We start from the raw sequence: 22,718 nt of genomic DNA, 5'->3' as shown, positions 1-22,718 counted from the left end.
TCACAACGAAAAACTTCTCCATGTTTCAGTCCTTGCGCGATCGTCTCCAGCTCCAGCAGATATTGGGCGTCAGCGTGCACACCGGTACTACCGGCGCAGTATAGCCACTGCTGAGGGCCGCACTAGCTGTACTGCGAGCTTCCGTTGTTTGTATCGGTAATACTCATAGAGATGGGAGAGAAAGCGCCATCTAAGTTCCATTTCATTGGTTTAAGGTTTGAAAATTGATACTCAATATTGTGTTAAAGTTATATCAGAAAAGATAATCTTTATTTTATAATTCCACGGGGGCGATTTTTAATTTTTCAATCGCCCCCGTGGGCAACCTGACGGGGGCGATTATGGAGCTCACGGGGGCGAATCGCCCATCGCCCCCGTGTATTTTGAGCGCTGCTTGACACTCTTGGCGCTCCTCATTATTACCCTGGCTTTAGCACGGCTAAACGCAGTACGGCATTACGGTGCTCTAGCATTTCAAGGAATTAATATCTGCCAGGAACCCATTTACATCACCTGGGTTGAGTGTGGCAAATGTAGATAAATGTCTTGTCAAAGAACATTAGTGCCGCGGCGGGACTTGAACCCCAGACCTTGTGATCGACAGTCTGGTGACATATCCACTCGACCATGACACCTCTATATTCTATCCCAGTTACAACCCTCCCATACACTGTTTTAATCCTAACACAACCTTCATAGTATGCTTAGCCCTGGTATAGATCATTTCCCCCCAGTATATAGGTGACGTGACCCTATTACACAATACAATTTAGCTCTTTCACCTGACTCTCTGGAAGTACCCTCTTATAAAGATCTTACACCTCCCCTGCTATAACTCTCTCGCCACTCTCTCGCCCTTACCACAATCACCTTCTTATAGACCTTTAACCTTTGTTATAACTGTGCTCTTAATGACCCACTTACCCCTGGTATCGCCCACTCTCCTGAATCTTTCCTCCTAATTGAGATGAATTGAAGTATGGGTTTGCCTGAGGTAGGGTGAAGAACTTTCTTGCCTGATGAATCTCTCTTCCACCTGAAAGATAACAGACATCAAGTACATCATTATTTGGAAATGCCTAAAGAAGACAAAGTTAATTGAAAAGCAAGTTGTGTCCAATTCAAATTCTTTCTTGGATATCTTGGAACTTCTATGTAAGGTATTCAACATTTGAATTATCATCAGCTACAGCGTTATCATAATCCTCATCAAAAACAACACCATTACAATTATCTTCATCATCACAATCGCCATCACCACCACCACCACCACCATCATCTCCATCACAACAATAATTACTGTCATCATCATCACCATCAACACCACCACCACCACTACCACTACCATTACCACTATTATAGCTACCAGCATCATCACCAACATAACCTTCATCTTTATCTTCATCATCATCATCATCGTCGTCGTCTTTGTCTTTGTCTTTGTCGTCATCGTTATCATCATCATCATCACCATCACCACTATTAGAATCATAATATTACCTGGTTACAATAGGATCAGCTGCATGGTTGGGTCCCCATTTCCCTAATAAACCTCTCTCCATCATTCCAGTACGTCCGCATGGATTCCTGGGGATAGACCAGAAATGGAAAAACAATTTATCTTTTTTTTTGCGAAGGCTACTCAAAACTATGATGTTCAGAGATTTACATTACAACCTGCTGACATCGGTTTTCATGAAAGCTTTAATAAATTAGTAGTGCTACAAATGTATAGCTTTATGCAACAAAGGCTCCATACAATACTCCATCATATGTTTGTTATAAGTTACGGCAAATGTGAAGCACTCTATGCTTGTCTGTTTTCATTTTGCTGCACCAGTTTTTTAAACAGCAGCAAACACCTACAGATGCTTAAATGAGCCTTTGTGCATTTACAATTTCAACGACAACAAAATTTGCCGGCTGCATTTTTAACCATGAATTCCTGTCTAAATGACTGCATACCTTGGTACTCCGTCCACGCAACCATAGTCGCCTATGTAGCTACGGCGATTCACTTTCCCATCTTTACTGTTGAAGTTTAATGATGGACTACCCTTTTGCCTAGATAGGTAGAAATAAAACAAAACAAAATGAGAGAATGAAAATCCACAATTAACTTGATAAATGATACACATTATGCTAAGCTAACACAAACAGATGCATAACCTTTACCTGTATTCAAGCATCCATATATAAATAAATGCTTCACAGTGTATTTTGAAGAGTGTGAACATTGCAGTTAGGTAAAGATTGCATACCAGTACATCACATTATATGAGTCCACATTTCAATTTTGATACATGTATACATTTGTTTTAATAATCATACATGTACCATTCAAAGTGAAATCAGCTACTTCTGCTTATTTTCTGCGTTAACACTGTGGCTATCTCAAGAAATCTGAATGTTCTTTCGGGTGGTGCCAAATACTTAATACAAATGTAATAACATTATTATATTCCATAAATTAAGATCTGGGTAACGTTCACTATAACAAGTTTCTTCAGGTTTTAGGCTGAGAACAGATGGAAATTCTTGAGCATCTGCTCTGAACTGCTTTTCACCTTACTGATAGTTCTTTCTAGTCCACAGATTACATGAAAACGACTTCCCCCCCCCCTCCAAAAAATGAAATGAAATAGAAATAATAATAACTAAAAACATTTTTTTTAATGAAAACAAAATAAAGGATGAATTTGTGTACTCACATGATATCTGGATCTGCCCAGACAGGTCCAGCTTTGACATGATCTGATGTGTATTTGACAGGGCTATACTCCGGCCATTCCACCTTCCAAGGAACCTTATCATCTGGTACTGGTAACCTACCCACCGTAGAGTTAGGATAGATGGTGTGTCTAGCCTTGGTATGTATCATGGTGGCGGGTGTGATCGAGGACGACCCACCACGGGTGACCTTCGGAAGATGGAAGTAATGTCCACAGAGGCCAACGGAAGAGAAGAGGCTGCAGCAGAAAAAAACAAAATGAGGAATGAAGTCAATATTAGAGCAAAATAACAGGGGTCTAAGGGAAAATAACCATCTAAAATACTAAAGGCTTCCAGTTTTTGTCAATTTTTTAATGACGGAAGAGCAGGTCTGGCATCTACCAATAATGTGCATCATATGTAACAATGAAAGAATGACTGTCCAAGCTGTGAACTTTCTTCAAATTACTTTTTTCTCCTGAAAAACTGGATGCTTGTCACACAATCCCTGGATGCGTTGGAGTCCAAGCAGCAACGCCTACAAAATTTTGAGATTCAAACATGCAGTAAGCAAACTATTGGGAGCAAACTGTAATAAAACGCACGGTACACAAGGACGAGCTCCAACAATACTGTCTTTAGGAGGAACCAGGAACTCTTTTATATTTGTCATTTCCTGAAAACAATCCCGTTAGAAATTTAAGTGGAGTCCTCGTAACGGAAATTAGTGCTTCAAGATTGGGATTATTATTCAGTTTTCCTAGAAATTATGTTCAAATAACAATTAAACATATTAGTAATTGTTGATACCACTCCTCTCGTTAGAAATACTTTGTATGCCTGAAACAATCAGCAAATTGTGGAAAATGGCAAGCATTTGCAAAATTTTGCTTTTTCTACTTTGAAACTTCCTGATTTGGTCATATTATTGTTAAATAGCCATCTTATGAGAATTTGATAAATAATAATAATACCGGTAATAAATCTTCATGCATGACATGTAAATATTAAAAGTACCACTTCCCTATTTGAATGCCTGATTTCATCTGTATGTAAATATATAAATTATGCTTTGTTCCTATTGAGGATTCAGTTTTTGCATTAGCAAAACTTTGCCTTTTCTACTTCAAAACTTCCTTATTTGGTCATATTATTGTTAAATAGTCATCTACCGATAATGAGAACTTGACAAATCTTCATGCATGAGATGTAACTTAAATACCACTTCCCTATTTGAATGCCTGATTTCATCTGTATTGTAAAAATGTATAAATTATGCTTTGTTCCTATCGAGGATTCAGTTTAACAAATACACTTAAACATTTCTCCTTTGGATTAAAAAGCAATATTTTTAAGACATTTAATGAATTACATTTACATGTACAGTATGTGAAAAATTATCATAAGTGTGTCTTATATTTCATTGAAGTTGCAAACTCCTCTTTATGTAAAATATTAAGTATGAAAGAGCTACACATATCAACTATCCAAGAATCGTGACTACACTTCCTCATACTGTCTGTCCGGAAGCAGGAAAGGTGAGACAAGAAACCTTATGAAACAAACTTGAAAACAGACTTCGCTCTTCTATCTATAACCATGAAAAATAACTCAGCATCAGCGATTGAAATTTCCATGCACCCCACCCTCATACTCTTCCCCTCCACCATGCCCCCCTCTCTCTCTATCTCTTTCTCTCACCCACAACCACTTTTTGGTTCATTTTTTATTCCTCCAAATAAACAGAAACAAAACAAAAAACATCAATAACAATTTTGTGAACATAATTATGCATCATGTACATGGATGTAAATTACAGAAAGGAAATTAAATACATGTATACTTAACAAATTACATCCAATAATTATGACCTACAGTATGTACAAATAATGAAAATTTGAGGTTTTTAAGCTAAGATAAAAAAGTAAAAAATAAATAGACAAACTACCTCTTCACCCACCCACCACCCCTGCTATTAAAAAAAAAACAAAAAAAAAACCCTTCATGAGTACCAGGTACATGGTATTCCTTAGGAATTTTTTTCAACGCAGCAGTTTTGTACAGTGAGGCCTAAGCTTGTTTCCAGTTAAAATTATCATTTTCATCCACAAATCAATCAAAGAATCTCAACCTTGATAACTTAATGTACTTACTAAGCTAAGGATCCTGTGTTTCTACTCCTATTACCAAGTATCAAGAGACTCTTTGAATTGTCCAGCACAGATGACATCAACAACATTTCCACAAATTCAATAAAATATACATTCCAGATGATGAACTGAAGACAGACAAATGGGGGAAACGCATTGAATAGCAGTATAGAAGCTATATATTACAATGTGTAGAACCCTGAAATGAGGACAAGTTCTCTGTAGCAGAAGCCAGCCAGCCAGTCAATAGTAGATTCCTTCATGCGCATCCCTCCACATCTGGTTCATCAACCACCATGTATTATGACCATGGAAGTCTCATTCACACAAGGACAAGAAGTGTGATTGAAAAATTGCTGGAAGAAAGCTTTTTTATAAAGTCCATTAGAAATTTCAAATTATGTGTGATTGTGTGTGAGGTAGCAGTAATTGGTATTGACCGAGTGAGATATGAACCACAAATCAAATTGCATAAATACTGCTTTTTTTTTGTCATTACTTTGCCATTTGTCTTCTGTGCTATATCAGAGGTCAGTTTAAGTGAGAATAGGAAATTGTGTTTATAATATCTTATGTGTGAACAGGTGCAAACACCAGGGGAATTAAACCATATTTCAAAACCTTTATCCTTTTGTGTGAATTGGGGTACTTCCAATTGACACTTTTTCACCCTAGAATCACGTTTTTCAAAGACTTTTAGTTTAAAACACGGTTGCGTTCAAGCAATTTTTTTGTCGGTTGTAAAAATAAACGTGTTTAAAAACACAAACATGAAACGCTGAAAAAGATGCATTTTGTATCGTCGCTTAAATTCGCTTGAGTGAACAGAGATCTCAATCATGATTCTATGACGTCATTATCGTTCCAGTTTGACCGACAGTCGACCGTAAACACAGACAGAAAGCATGCGGCGAAGTGGACCTAAACTTCTTGGGTCAAACTGCAGTGTGATGAGCAGTGGCTGGGCTTAAAATGAGCGAGAATCAGCGTTGATGAAAAATTGCTTGAACGCTCTCCCGCAGTAACCGTGTTTTTTAACAGCGTTTTAAATTGTGATTCATATTTGTGATTCTAGCTTCAAAAAATCGCTTGAACGCACCCTATATAGGCCTACACTGACCATGTACATGTAGTTCAGTCTCCAGGTTGATCAAGGTTGATCAGGAAGTGATAACAGACATCATCTACATGCACCTGTCCTTCATGGTCAGTACCTTTATGCAGAATCAAGGACTTATCAATACCACCGAAAGAGTTGTTATTACCGGTAAATAGAGTGTAAACCAATGAATAATAAACAAAAAATGTATGGTCAGTACCATTATGCAGAATCAAGGACTGATCAATACGATATTAAATAGAGTGTAAACAAATAAATAATTAACAAAAAATGTATGGTCAGTACCATTATGCAAAATCAAGGACTGATCAATACGATATTAAATAGAGTGTAAACAAATAAATAATAAACAAAAAATGTATGGTCAGTACCATTATGCAAAATCGAGGACTTATCAATATGATATTAAATAGAGTGTACCGGTAAACAATTGAATAATAAAGAAAAAAAATGTATGGTCAATACCATTGGTATGCAGAATCAAGGACTTATCAATACGATATTAAATAGAGTGTAAACAACTGAATAATAAACAAACTAGATGGAATTCGACTGCGCGCAGTCGAAAATGATGCCTCCGTCATAGAGCAATTTTACAAACCGAAACGGAAGAAATTTTTTGAAATTGAAGTTCAATTGTAATCCATTAACATGTTCTCAGAATATCGTGATTACAAGCAATTTCTCATATACATATATGACCCTTTGATCTTTGACCTCATGACCCTAAAATCTACTCAGTTCATTGGCTCTGCAAGATTTCCTGAGTTAAATAGTAATCCATCTGTCAGTTCTAATGAGAATGCGTCCACAAGCTATTTTTGCATACATAATGAGCCCATGACCTTTGATCTTATGAACCATTCATTGGCTCTGCAAGATACATAAATGATCTAAGTTTGGCAGGAATCCATCAATCTGTTCTAATGATAATACGATCACAAGCTATTTTTGCATACATAATGAGCCGCATGACCTTGACCTTTACCTCATGACCCCAAAATCTAATCAGTTCATCAGCTCTGCAAGTAACATACATGACCTAAGTTTGGCAGGAATCCATCAATCGGTTCTTGAGATAAGGCGATCACGAGCTGTTTTTGCATACACAATGTGCGCTGTGACCTTTGACCTCGTGACCCCAAAATCTAATCAGTTCATTGGCTTTGCAAGATACATACATGACCAAAGTTTGGCAGGAACCCATCAATCAGTTCTTCAGATAACGCGATCACAAGCTGTTTTTGCATACATAATGAGCCCTGTGACCTTTGACCTTTGACCTCATGACCCCAAAATCTACTCAGTTCATCAGCTCTGCAAGATACTTACATGACCAAAGTTTGGCAGGAATCCATCAATCGGTTGTTCAGATAACGCGATCACAAGCTGTTTTTGCATACATAATGAGCCCTGTGACATTTGACCTTTGACCTCGTGACCCAAAATGTAATCAGATTGTTTTCCTATAGTGATACACACTATCACTAAGTTTGAAGTTTAAATCTCCAGTGGTTCTTGAGATATCATGATAACAATCTCAATGTATGGAATTTCATAAGTTGACCTCTGTGACCCTTGACCTTTGACATACGTGCTCCAAAATCTAATCAGATCGTCTTCCTATGGTGATACATACTATCCTTAAGTTTGAAGTTTAAATCTCAAATGGTTCTTGAGATATCGCGCTAACAAACTCAATACAAGGAATTTCATAAGTTGACCTCTGTGACCTGTGACCTTTGACCTACGTACTCCAAAATCTAATCAGATCGTCTTCCTATGGTGATGAATACTATTCCCGAGTCTTAAGTTTAAATCTTAAATGGTTCTTGAGATATTGTGATAACGGTCAAACGGGACGGACGGACGGACGTACGGACGGACGTACGGACGTACGGACGGACAACCCGAAAACATGATGCCTCCGGCACCACCTTCGGTGGCGGAGGCATAAAAATGTATTATGGGGAGTATTATTAGAGGTTCATGTACAGTCATAGGGTGTCATATGCTCTCAAAATCATGGACAAGCATCACTACACAAGAAATGGATTTTTTTTAAAGCAAGAATGGTATTACCATTAACTCATGTACTTTGACCCAGAGGTAATGCCCTTATACAGCGACACAGACGAGAAGTGCAATACAGGTATATTATAGACAGTCTACACTCAATTTCAATAGAAATACAATAGGCAGTCCAGCATAAAGAAACTACTATTTACAACTTCCATCAACTATAATCCAAGCCAGAGAATTTTTTGAATATAAGTACAGCTGTACAATATATATTTATTATGCACATGGCAATAGCTCCCTGATATGTTCTTCAGAGTACATTCATGACTCATATCCACATGGGTCCTTTGATGGGGAAACAGGATGTAGAGTTTCAAAACAATGTGATGTAGGCCCCGGTGTTTTACGAAACCTTTCTCCTTCCCCAGAAACAATGGAAAAAGTCCAGCTACGCACCATGATTCCTCTCTGCTTGGGAAATGTAAAACAAAATCATTGCACATCCAGTTGGTAAATGATCCATGCCACACTTCATGAAACAGCTTGATTTCCTGAGGAAGCCCGATGGGTGAAAATTCAAGCTGTTCTTCTATCACGCAATCATTCAATTATTCTTGTTTTCTCCTGTCTTATTATTGCAAAGCAAAACTTGTATTTTACCCGACTAAAGCATTGTCTGGATGGGAGGGGGAGGGGAAGGGGGAGGGGAAGGGGGAGGGGAAGGGGGAGGGGAAGGGGGAGGGGAAGGGGGAGGGGAAGGGGGAGGGGAAGGGGGGGGGAGGATCTTGATATGTATGTAAGCAGAAAACTACATTGCTATTCCTTGCATTGATCACATGATGAACACAAGAGATAATTAATTATTGCATAATTTATTCTTAATCTATAATGACTTTGGAGGAGAAAAATGTTCTTGTACTAATTGGAGGTCCCAATTTTGAAACCAAGTAAATGTACCATTGCCCAATGGAAAGACATTGATTGGCAATTACAAACATTTCTTGCGCCCCAGATCAGATTAAAAGCTATATGTGTAGCCTGAAGGTCTCCTTCTTGCCTACAAGCTTGTATTAATAACCTTGTTTCTTTCCTGAAAGTCAGGATAACGTAACATATGGGATTATATTTGTGCAAAGAGATGAAAGAGTATGATTCATTCATATTAGCAATGAAAGCATGCACTCACAGCCTCTTCTGTCTAAATTGGTTGCCATAGCAATTAATAGACTTTTCAGGATCCCAATTAGCGGAAAACCCACTAAGAGCTTTCACATTAATTACAAAGCCAAATCATCAGCACACATGTATGTCAATTAGATATGCACTCGCATCTATGTAGGTAACCATCTGGTCTAAAATGGCCTTAGAAAGGTGGGTGTCTCCATGTCGGTTTATGAATTAACCTTTTAATTATATTGCTATTGACACAGATGAGACAAACATGAGTGATTTACATTCCACACTTTGCATTTAAGATCAGATGTGTGATGTCATCCTTGTATTATGACCACAAATTATGAAATAAAATGTGGCTCTGTCATATGCAACAGCTGCTTAAGGTTTCATAGTAACTAAATTGCTGTCACATAAATGTACATGTATGTAAATATCTACTTTCCCCTGAAAACATAAAATAAAGTTCATCCCAAGCTCCTCATAAGTATTAGGCTCGTCTTCATCAGCTTGAGTTGTCCAAACAGCCTGCTATTTCTGATTTGGAAAATTAGCCTGAAGTTATAAATCGCGTCATCAGCTAGAAACTAGAGCTCAAGAAATTTGCTCAGTGTTTCCCGCAAAGTGCGAGTTTTTGGTGCTGGTTTACATGTAGATGGACCAGACAAATAGAGGGCGATTTGGCAAACTAGCCCAAGATATCTTGGAAAGATTTCATGAGCAAATGGCTCACTATATTTGCGTCTTCACCTGCCAAGTAGCCTGCTATTTCCTGATCGGGCTAATTTCCAGAATCAGAAATAGCGGGCTATTTGGCCAACTTGAGCTGATGTAGACAGGCCTAAAGAGTGCATTCTATGACCACCGAACCACTGGATGTAATAACCCACCGACTCTAAAGGCTATATGCTCTAGCGACTGAGCTCGCACTGGAAAAGACATCAAGAGAGATCAGCACAAAATGTCTGCAACTTGGACCTGACACTAGACACCACTTCCTGTCACAAGTTCATGAGATATTTAAGACACATGACCTGAACAATCCTCAGACATTTGTGAAACTAATTTCAAATTAACAAAACAATTCTTGTTTTTGTCTCTGAAACCAATCCTAAATGCGAGGGTCAGGCTAGTAAATTTCTGTGTTAAATTATGTGATATGTACATAAATGTAATTTCATTATTGAATGCTGTTAAATATTTCCCTGAATTGTTTTAACTCCTGAATTACCCAAACATTCTGTACAGAGTAAATAATTTACTAATTTATGGTGCCATGCTGGTGTCCCATCTTATAAATATTGGCCCTATGTATTCACTTTTGTCATGAGATATCACAGTTGAAGCTAGAAATTGTGCTTCACAAAAAGAGAAGCCACATCTGTAATTTTTAGTAGGAATAAAAAACAGTCAAGTTTGAGATGACAAACTTTGATGTTTATGTAGTGCACCAACTTGACCAAGTCAACCACCAACTTTCAGTCAAGGAACAGAACTTCAACTGGTCTAACTCATTGACATTGTGCATATGGTTATCCATATATGCACAATCAAAAAGCAAATGAAATAGGTTATTTGCATACCAATACTCAAGAAATCCTTTGTGTATACATGCACTGAAATGCCATTCCATGCATCATGCAGCTAATGCACAAGTTAGTAGTTTTATGAGTTAATGATAAATTCAGAGAGTATCATATGATTGATGGATTCATTTACTTTACATGCACATGATTCATGTATGATTAACAAAAATAAATTATATGCATAATTTGTTCTATGAAAGATTATTGAGATGGAGCTAGTCCTATTGTTATATGGACCAGTTCTACCCCTTTTGCAGTCTTAGAGTAACCTTATCAGGTCGATACCTACAGAGGCATCTACCGGTACATGTAGACCATTCTAACCATTCAAATTTTATACTTTATCTCATACACAAATAGGACAAAGATTTTTGTTACGAGTCTAAGATGAAAAAATGACAAAAATGAACAATGACGTACCAGCCTAATGAAATCCTAAGTTGTGATGCATGTTTGTAAACTTAGTGGCAAAGAAAAAGTTAACAAAATTTTGAATGTCTGATGAAATCTCATTAGTAGATATGAAAGAAATGTCTTTGATTGGTGAATACACCGTGAAGTAGGCTGCTTTGCAAACTACATATACATGTATGTGTATGCCAAGACTAATCCCTATCGGTTGCAGAGTCATCCTATTCATAAGAAATTAATCTGAATCTGAATCTGAATCACAATATTACAATTCCCTATGCTCTATAGAGTTGCGATTGATGTCAAACTCAAGTTGTAAGAAATTCAGAAATAATCATAATTTTACAAAGCAGGTACCTGAATCATAATTTTACAAAGCAGGTACCTGTTGGCATGCAATTTTCATGTCATTTGCTGGCAACCATTAGAAATAGCATCCATGTTAAGTATTAACTAAGATGATCATATGCCCATGGCAGAAGCAACCAAGAATATTCTACAAAATAAAATTTTAAACAAGCACATTCTAATAAGTAGAAGCAAATGATTCAAAAGAATATGATTTTGAAGGTTGCAAGACAAGAGGTAAGAAATGTTTACTTCTCCCTGGTCTCCCTGCTGTCACGTGATGTCTCCTCGTCATCTCTTATCTTGGTGGCTTTCTTGAGCGGCTTCCTTGCACCCTGCTTCTTTGGAGCTCCCTTTGTCGTTTTCTTGGCAGAGGCCTTCTTAGACGGTGTTGCCTTCAAGGTTGTGGGTCCCTTGCAAACCTTCTTGATACCCTTCTTGGCAGGTTTATTAATAGCATCTTTAGCTTGTTTCTTCGTAGCAAGCGTCTCGCTTCTCGTTTTGGGCAGGGCACTGGTAGCGCTAGGTTTCTTCTTCGCAGCTCCCCTGGCCCGCAAGGTCTTTGACTTGCCTTTTTTAGCCAACTTGTAGGTTAATAGACCACCCCCTGCCGCTACTAGCTCAATCTCGCCTCTCCTGGAAGCTGCTTTGAGAGCACGACCCAGGGAAGGTGTCTCACCGATGTCACCGTGTATTGTCTTGATGTAGTTCTTTATTGATTGAGCAGAGGAACCATTGGCATTCCTGAGGGCAGTGATAGCAGCTACCACTATGTCCCCTGTCAAGGGTTGGGTGACCTTGACAGGGCGCTTCCTAGAGTCCTTTGGCTGCTGTCTCTTAGCCATAGCTCGGGTGTTACGCTGGGTCTTCATGAAGTCTTGATCTGACTATGATGAAGATTATAAGGAGAGGAGAATTCCAAGAAGAAAAGAGATAAAGTGCTAACACTACTGACTGACTATCAAACTGTTGCAATTATGAGACAGTTTGAACAATCTGATACTGTAGCAGTAAAGTGCATGCACAAGCAATTTTGATCAATTGCTATATCGGAAATGTCAGATCCTACTGAGGCTAATGAATTGAAATTGGAACTTAGACTAAAGGCTATATCAAAAACTACATGTGATAGGTTACAACTAAGAATACATTTACAGCACAAATTCTACCTCTACAGTTTCAGACAATCTGTTTTTATCAATATCATGTTTGAACTGAATTATGATATCGCATTTGTCATCTGATCAGGACAGGGTTGGCTCTTCATGGATCAATAAAGCTGTTTAATACTAGATTAGTTTAGGATTTGTGGGTGAAAACAAGATAGAAACCAGGAAACCGCGATTTCCTGATCGGTTAGGCTAAGGTTCAGTCCGTACACCACCTGCCAATAAATATAATGTGTTTAATGCCATAAATATCCATTGTTTGCTGCCAAAATGTGGAAACGTTAACTTATACAACGAAAGGCAACTTACAAGTTTGCATGCATTATAATGATATGGAACATCAATCATATGTACATGTAGTTGTAGCTATTTTTGTTTTTTTGCAGTTTTTCCAATGTATTTTGATTTTGATCCGAACACATTCCTAAATGAATATAAACATAAACTATTGTGTACTCCTTTTTTGTTCTTGTTCACAGGTCATTTCTGAAATTAAAATATTACATTTTACCCATCCTTATTGTGTCCTTCAAGAAAAGGAAATAACCCCCAACCTTTGCCTATTATTCTTGCTCAAATACAATGGCAAAGCTTTCACAAAGGAAATCACATGAATTAGTCACCTGACAATAAAAATATTGAAATTATTCACCAAACTTTGAGATTTGCTTGCTCTTCACAAATATTTCCTGTTGTTTTGTATTGTTCTATAAATATAAAAACACATCACTGCCACCTCTACAAAAATAAAATAAGCTGTGTTCATTTATAATTATTTTCATACAATCTATGTTATGTACATGTATAGGCCTATATCATGAGAAAATTCTACATGTACACAAGATGCCACTATGCAAAATGTAGGTTCTCATCTAATATTTGTTATATCCCTCATGTATAGTTGTTTGCATTGCGATTGTACAGAGCACGAAAAAGGTATAGATAAGTACTATCTACCTGAGATAGTACTTATTGTAAAGTTATTTTTTGCTGCTACCCCACCCTTGCCCATTGAATACGCATAGCAAAGTAGGTTACGCGAAATGTCAAAGTCAATGTCAAATGAGCGCGCATCGACTGTATGTCATGTATGCATGTTGCGCTTTGTAAAATCTAGCTGAAGCTAAACTGTCTGCAGAATCAGTTATTATTATGTAAAATTCACTTTAAATAGACCTTATTGCCGAGGTGATCTCGGGGCTACCATCTTCCCTCGCCTTGCGGCTCAGGAAGATAGTAGCCCCGAGATCACCTCGGCGATGATAGTTTGAACCATTACCCTCGTAATCGATTAATATTTGCTTACTATTGTGATGCATGATACACATGCACAGGTATGTACACTGTACATGTACATGTACATGTACTTCAATCTGTCACTACCTGGGCCCCGTCTTATTAGAGTTGATATCAATCGCAACTATGTACATAAGATATAGGAGACTGCAAACTTGCGATTGATTGGAATCAATCGTAACTCTTTACAAGACTGGGCCCAGATCATACAAACAGAAGTAATAAATGATAAATGCTGCCATTTTTTAGGGTCGATGGTATAAATTACCCACAGAGTAAATTCTTCACAAACATTTACTTCAGCTACATGTACATTACAAAGTATGAAAACTGGAAATCTAAAAATACTGTTTTATTGTCTATATTTAAGTTCAACATGACTTTTTATAATACTCACAGATTTATAAAAGTAATGAAAAAAGAAGTATTTACCCATAAACAGAGATACTTGGAGCTTTGAAGAGCAGCTACAGTGTATATATGTACTGGTGTAGGCTTCCACTCTTTGTGTTTTTATTGAAATACATGTATGTAGATTTATGTAGATAAAAACTATGCCCTAACATTGATTGATCATTGAAAAATGTATGAAATAAGAACCACAATGATTCTGTGTATGAACCAGTGATTGATTATAAAATCAATATGCTGGTTGGTATGATGTGCAAGATGTTTTACAGTAGTATATGGACGGATCTCTTAACCTTGGCATTACAGGCCTGCATATAATAATAATAATAATAATAGTTACATGGAAATAAAAAAACATAGTGAATCTACTATATGTACATAAATATATTCTACTTTGCTGTAATGAAGAAATAAAATTCTACCAAAAATATTCAAAAGCTTATGAAATAACTGTATACCCTGTATGTGCCAAGTAAAGAAAAATAAAAACCCCATAAAACAGGACTGAGAGAACTGCAACTGCAAGACAACTTTATTTCTGGCAGTTCCTAAAAGAGCTCTGGAAACTCTCTGCTTTCAAAATAGCAAATCTGAGAAGATTGAAATAAAATACCTTTAAAAAAAAAATGTGGCCTCAGTGCAGTACTTACAAGTTCTGCATCAAAAATTAGATGGGATGAATCTTCTCAATAATCTTTGTCACATTTTCATTGAAAGGGTCGATTTCACGCAGTACATGTACATACATGTATGTCCTATGGTATGATAATTCATATGACCTTGATCCATTTATTTCATATGGAAATGAAAATTCTCTTCATATGAGCACTGACTTGTGGTACAGTTCATGTAGTGATACCGGAAAAAAAACTTTATTTCAAAAGTTATATCTAGTGATTTTATATTTGAATAAAATATACATGTACGGATAAAACGCATAGCGTTATGTCATACAGGACACACTATGGTAACTCATAAAATCTTCCAAAAGCAAATGTATACCTGTATATTAAACATGAGCTGTGTTTTGCTAGTAAATTGAATAATGCCTTCATCTGCATCTGAATGCCTTGTGTTTATTTTTCATTTGGTAGATACCGTGCAATCAATGTTCATAGATACAATACTAGTGATCAATACAATCTATACAATACCACATGAGTGATGTGCTGGAAGCCTGGAAAGCAAATGTTTGATATTTAGATTGAACAAAAGTCCTTTTGTGAAGCCAGGTAGGACCAATTTAAGTAGTGGTGTCAATAAAAACCAGCCCCCCTCACTTTCCAATATTTTATGCATACCGGTACATAGGCTTACAATGTACAGGTACATGGAGAGTCAAACGCCTTGCATTTGATGGTACTATTAAATGAAGTTAATATTTGAAGAAACACACAAATGCCAAAAATGTAATAAAAAACATGATTTTATGATTTCCAACGATTTCCTTTCAAATTGCTACTCCTTTTACTGATACACATTTGCAAGAATATGTATCGCTTTCAAAGGAAAGCAATGAAATTAATTACCCACTGTGGATGTTGTATTATTTCTTTTAGGCATACATGTATGATTAGCAACCAACATGTGCACCTTTATAAATGAAACAAAACAGAGGAAGATACCAGGGCCCCTGTCTAATAAAGAGTGGCGATCATTGAACCAAATCAATCATAAGTCCTCCATTCAATCGCTAGTTTGCAGTCTCCTATCTCTTACATACATGTATGTACATACATGTAGTTGATATTAATCGCAAATAAGTTACGATTGATATCAACTCTTTTATAAGACGGGGCCCAGAGCTATCTGTAGTCTGTTGAGAGCCATGCATACTTGGACACAAAGGTGATGCCCTTATGACCCTCAATAGTACAGACAGTATATTATGAGCAAAATTTGTGTCATTGTTAGTAAAGTAAATACAGGGGTGTATGGTATTTCTATTCCCATAATAAACATTACTTATTTTTCTTAGAAGAAAAATACCACAGTGCCTTTAATAACACCCAAAGTCAATAGGCCCCACCTTCACCTACATGAACAATTACACGGTACATTGTACACAATGTGAGCCTACATTGTAATACATGTCACTTGAGGACATACTTTGTAAATGACTCAATGCATGCCTACATGATGATACAACGCTCCCTGTAACATGATACAATCTTGATGCCTGGGATGTAATGCCTATGGAGTAATATATACTCATATGAGCTATCAAATTTACTGCCGCTGGGTATTACAAGGCTTGTAATGTACATGTATGTATTACACACATTGTTACATTTTGTATGTATGGCTGCATGTACATTAGATCTAAACTAAAATGATGCATCATATCAATATGTACTTTATACAGTTACACACTGAGTAAAGAAAGAGTCAAACGATTTTCAAGAACACCTTCAAACACCAAGTTGTCAGTTTTGAGTAAGTCAGTTTACTCAAACTTTTGTAGTTTTAAAGAAATTCTGGAAGCTAGATGGCTGCCTGTTGCTAAGGGTGGTCCCTCGATGTACACGCAAGTACATGTAACAGACTACAAAGAAGCTTCACTGAACAAATACACTGTAGGATCAATGACAATGAACTCAGAGTCAGAGCAAGATGGGAACTAATTCACAAGTCAAAAATATCACCAGTGCAAAGTTAAACTTTTGATGATGTACAAGACAAGCCAACAAGACATGATCTCCTGACCAAACTGCCATCAGAGTTACATTGTACATACCAGTCATAGGCCTGACAACATGTAAAAAGGAGAAACGTACATGTACAGTCCTGATTCCTGCCCACAGTGTACAACCTTGAGCTCACTGCTTTAATACTCAAAACAGATACATCAGTATTATTCAACAGATTTAGGCTAGAGAAGACCTGAGAGCCTTATCATGGGCCAAACTGAGTGAAAGTATTCACGATTCAATACTTGAGAGTCGAGACTCTCATCTTGACATGCATGTATAAGGTACGCTTAAAATATTACAAACAATCTTGCACATGCAGCCCTTTCTACAACCCACAGCCCCTAAAATAGTTCAAAAAGAATAAAATAGAATAAACAGATGATTGATAGCCTGATACACTAGGTACATTGGACATTTAAATGGATTAGGCAAATTGGATTAAAAAGGAATGCCAACTACATTACAGAATGGAGAGGCAGGTGGGTGTGTCAGGTGGGTGTGTCAGGTGGGTGTGACAGGTGGGTGTGACAGATGGGTGTGACAGGTGGGTGTGTAGGCCCATACTTTGACATAGTTCATGCCATTCTAGCTTTCAGTAGGCAATGTACATGTAGGAGTTTAAGCCAACCAGTACGCTGGAATGTGTGATTCAAGTTCAAAAGAATTTTGTTTGGTGAGTTTACGCCTAGTCGCCTACACAGTAATTGTTTTTTTCCTCCTATTGAAATTCAAGATGTTGATGGTTGATAATGTAAACAACTTCAATGTCTCTGCCCCTCTCTCTCTCTCTCTCTCTCTCTCTCTCTCATATACAGTTTACACTGTGGTAGCAGCTGTGCATGATGATTGACTTGTTTGGTTAATTTGCACTGGTATGCCAATCAATTTTCTGAAACTCTGATGTGAGCTTTTTATGCCAGTGACTTCTATTTTCATCAAGGTCTAATAGTAATACTGAATATGCATATCTTATACTGTACATGAACTTCCTAGTCTACAGCTGTTCTTATTGATGGGCATGAAATAATCTAATAAAAACTTGAAATATACATCAATGTACATGTAACTGCAATCTACACAAAATTGGAATGGGAAGGATGAATTTACATGTAGATCAAATGAACAATGGAAATAATTAACAACTGAAATCATATTAAAATACTCTTTTAATAACCTGAAGCCACCTACAGTAAATATGTATTCAAAGAAACTTGGAAGAAAGCATACATTTCTGGACCATATCTCAAAAATAGTACAATCAGATATTCAGAGTTCAATACACTATCCGCAGGCGATTATTTGTAAAAGCTTAGAAACCTGACCATCATTGATCCTGCAGGGGGAAAAATTAAATTCCAGTACTTTCTCCCTCCTTACAAAGCTGAAGTGCCCTTGAGACACAGGATATTAACTGCTTGAAACCTTCATTTAACTATCTATACATATACATGTTCATGTTCAGGTACACACAGAGGGTATTGATGTCACATCACATGTTCTGGAAGTTAATACAATGTACCAGCATAATGTATATAAATTACCAATAACTCATGGAAATTGTTTTCAAAGTTACAATTCACAGTTTAACACTTTTCATTTCTAATGATAAAATTTCAAAGTAATGTTAAAACAAGGATATATAGGAAGCAAACTGCAAAGGATGACAATACTGTATAAAAGTTTGGTCACTCATCATCAAACATAAAGGAGAAGTACAAATAACGGCCATATTACCAATAACCAACACTGTGCAAGCACACAAAAATGATCCAAGAATGCAAGATGGAGAAGCACATGCATGAGAGTGGAGGTCTGGGGCAGCCAAGCATCACAAGTACATGTATATCCAGCAAGAAACATTTGACTGTTAGTACATGTTCTGCTCTAAAGATGTCAACTAGTCAAGACTGATCTGAACTCACCATCCCATGATGTTTGGTTTTATGATGATCCAAGAAACTCCTGCCACTTTACAAACTCCACTATATCCTTGAAAAACTTCCAATCAACTTGACACAAGTTCTCCAAAGTGCAATGTTCTCCTCAGAAATAAGACTCTCATTCACTAGAACATCACAGTAAAACCAGGTTTCGACTGTATAAATGTCAACGCCAGCCAAAACAGAATGTAATTCTTCCTGTATGTAGTTACAAAACAGCTTTCATCCTAATGTGATTCATGTATGCATGTTTCCATACACCGCAGACAGATGTACTTGACTGTTGTATTGCGTATCACAACTAAACCGAACTCCAGAACAGTTTATGTCGATGCATGTGATCGTTACCTTGACATATACTGGTATGAGATATCTCAGGCAGGGAGGAATGACAATATGATAGACATGATCCAGTAGGAATACATGCTGGCCTGGCAGACTCCCAAATAGTCTAAGCACTACTGGAATTTAAGACGCTTGATAGAAGTTTGGATCTAGAACAGCATCAACCAGACCAAAGCGTTGGAATTGAAGAAAGAAAGGCCAAGGCAATTTACTGATTACGCTTCAACTTGGGGGAAAAAAAAGAAGTATTTCATACAAAGTCCTATATTTACATGTATACCAAACTAATTCAGATTATAAATAAAGCATAACTCGCCAAAGACAACATTACTTTCTCATCGCAAATAGCAAATAGTTTACAATAATGGAAACCTATCTGCAATGTAAGACTAGAGGTTTGACAACTGATCCTCAACGTGATTGGGGTCATGACATCACTTTCCCTCTTCCTGGCCCTCCTGATCGGTCATGTGACTTCTCTATTAACCCATCATACAGATAACATTTCAAAAACAATACAACTCATTACAGTCTGGTATTTCAGGCAGTTTGTTTGAAAAACAGGAAAGTCTTGGTAACTGTCACTAGGAGACAAATCTCTATCCCTCTACAAATCTACTTCCAGTTCAAAATACATGTACATGTACAATGTAGGCACAAACACATCAGACTGAACAAAACAGTTGGAAAATGATTGACTAAACCATACAATTTTTTTCCTCAGAAGTTCAGTGACCTCCAAAAAAAAAAATTGAGATTGACAGGGGAATTCCCTTGGAATAGTTGAGCTCAAGAAGAGGAACTATTGGTACAACATCATCTTATTGACTGACAGTTAAAGTACTCCATCACCAACTCTTTTAATGCTTGCAGAGTGCAGACTAATACCCTTTTCTAACTGCACCGATTTTCATCGGATGCATCCGGACGCATCCGATGAAAGTGGCAGTTAGAAAGCAACAGAGGAGAAAAAGGCGATTAAATAGCCGATGAAAAGAAGAGAAATAGGCGATTAAATTCTCCTGCTCAAGAGCAGGAGAAATTCTCATTCTATCGGTGTGACACCGATGAAACGTGCAGTTAGAAAACGTTCGGGAGAAAAAGGCGATTAAAACAGCGATTAAAATGGTCAAACGTCGCAGTGTACGCGCGCTTTATCGTAACCAGCTGTGTTTGTTGACTTATGGTTGAACATGCTGCATGCTAGCTAGATGGAGCGCGGGCATAATAATTACATAATAATTCTTCACTTCCGGCAAGGGCTCGCCACAGCGAGTGAATTTCACCGGCAGTTAGAAACCGACAGGGGGAAAACTGCGGTTTCACCTTTGTTTACATAAGGAAAATTCAATCGGTATTTTCATCGGTGTGACTCCGATAGAGTGCAGTTAGAAAAGAGTATTAAACATCCAGTGAAAACAGATAGCTATGGCCCCTGTAAACAACACCACAACCTAGCGACAATTTTCTATTAAACTATTAAATGGTATTCATGATTAGATCCCACAAGAGCACATTGAAACAGGATACTGTTTACGCACCTCCCCAAAGGCTGCAGAGTCAGACAAGTTCGTTATGTGATCTTTGAGTAAGTTGTAGGAGGAGCAATGATGAATTTTTAAAAACTAATTCTCCAAGATTTCAATGATTAAAATAAGAATTTTTTAACCATCTACGAAGATGACGTAGATCGGAAGTTGGATGTTTTTAATTACCAGTAAAGGTGTTTAAGCTACACAAACTATGTCTTTGTGTGTAAAGAAAGTGTTGCACTTTTCCATGTCTCCTTGGAAGTTGGCTGTGAGTTCACTTCCATGGTGCCCTTGATATTCTGCTTGAAGCCAAAAGGGCATTAACTCCTACACTTTAACAGAGACTTATTAAAGCCCTTCTGGCTCTCCACAGATGATACTTCAAATCATTTTCCCAGTTACATGTATGCCCATTAATCCTTTTTAACTGCTTGATAGTATCATGAAATTTGTGATGATTTTGTTTCTTAACACTGTAGTACCGGTATACATGTATATATACCAGTTACTTCTACATGTATATATACATGTGATTTGTTCCATAAAATAAGAAAATATCCAGTCATTCAATATACTCACACTTGACAATAGTAAAGAAAGCAGTCACTTCAATCTTGCTGCTTTATTTACATGCACTGACTTCACTCTGAATATCTGAAGCTGTAAGTCGAAGAACGGCAATATTGAGCTTTAAAACTTTAAAAAACTTTTAAGGACAGAGTTTAAGCCTTGAGCAGAGAGTAGCAGTGTTAACCTTATTAGCACTTCCAACATTCACACAGACAGTTTTGAGCAGGGTGGTTAACTTATAACCAAAAACTTCCTCATGCTATGACGTCAATCCAACACTGCTTCATAAATAGGAAGCCCCTCTGTATGACATCATGATACGTTTTGAATAATGACATCATTTAACAAAGTCTACACTGTATTCGAGTTATCGCCACTGATTACGTCAAAGTATGATGACGTCAAAAAGAAGTACATCCTGTCTGCTAACCAGGCTTCCCTCATGACATCATCTTGAAACAGAGTGCCTAATTTGGACATTCTCGTACCATGTCTGTGTTAGGCTGCCCTCTACAGAAATTACACAGAAAATAGAGAGCAATTTCTTGAAAGTTTGATGACGTCAAAGACGAGCACATCCTGCTAACTATTGCTTCCCTCATGACATCATATAGAGGTAACCCGACACATGCTCCGCCGACGATTGCTCCGCCGACATTTACTCCGCAAAACGCGACAATTGCTCCGCGACATTTGCTCCGCGACATTTGCTCCGACGTCAAATGCTCCGCCGACAGTTGCTCCGCCGACAGTTGCTCCGCCGACAGTTGCTCCGCCGACAATTGCTCCGCCGACAGATGCTCCGCCAACAATTGCTCCGCCGACAATTGCTCCGCCGACAATTGCTCCGCCGTCAATTGCTCCGCAAAACGCGACAATTGCTCCGCCGACATTTGCTCCGCCGACATTTGCTCCGCCTGAAGCGACACTTGCTCCGCCGACATTTGCTCCGCCGACAATTGCTCCGCCGACAATTGCTCCGCCTGAAGCGACAATTGCTCCGCCGACATTTGCTCCGCCGACATTTGCTCCGCCGACAATTGCTCCGCCGACAATTGCTCCGCCTGAAGCGACAATTGCTCCGCCGACATTTGCTCCGCCGACATTTGCTCCGCCGACATTTGCTCCGCCGACAATTGCTCCGCCTGAAGCGACAATTGCTCCGCCGACATTTGCTCCGACGACATTTGCTCCGCCCAAAAAGTGTCCCATAAACTACAAATGCTACTAGTACTACGAC

At 37.8% G+C, this 22,718-nt stretch overlaps 1 protein-coding gene across 1 annotated transcript in view; it reads right to left on the bottom strand.

The window, feature by feature from the left end:
* Positions 1-22,718, bottom strand: part of LOC115926883 (ADP-ribose pyrophosphatase, mitochondrial-like) — a 32,919-nt gene that overhangs the window by 4,775 nt on the left and 5,426 nt on the right. The window contains exons 2-6 of the mRNA XM_030992475.1: positions 11,775-12,409; positions 2,712-2,969; positions 1,966-2,064; positions 1,501-1,587; positions 925-1,036 (exon numbers count right to left, since the gene is read on the bottom strand). Of these exons, the coding sequence (XP_030848335.1) occupies positions 925-1,036; positions 1,501-1,587; positions 1,966-2,064; positions 2,712-2,969; positions 11,775-12,394 (1,176 nt within the window). The 5' untranslated portion in view covers positions 12,395-12,409. The remainder of the gene's footprint in view (positions 1-924; positions 1,037-1,500; positions 1,588-1,965; positions 2,065-2,711; positions 2,970-11,774; positions 12,410-22,718) is intronic.

This window comes from Strongylocentrotus purpuratus, unplaced genomic scaffold, assembly GCF_000002235.5.
Source record: "Strongylocentrotus purpuratus isolate Spur 01 unplaced genomic scaffold, Spur_5.0 spur5_scaffold_2, whole genome shotgun sequence".
NCBI classification, from domain to species: domain Eukaryota; kingdom Metazoa; phylum Echinodermata; class Echinoidea; order Camarodonta; family Strongylocentrotidae; genus Strongylocentrotus; species Strongylocentrotus purpuratus.
The sequence above is the reverse complement of the archived record's forward strand: the minus strand, read 5'-3'. Positions and strand labels throughout refer to the sequence as shown.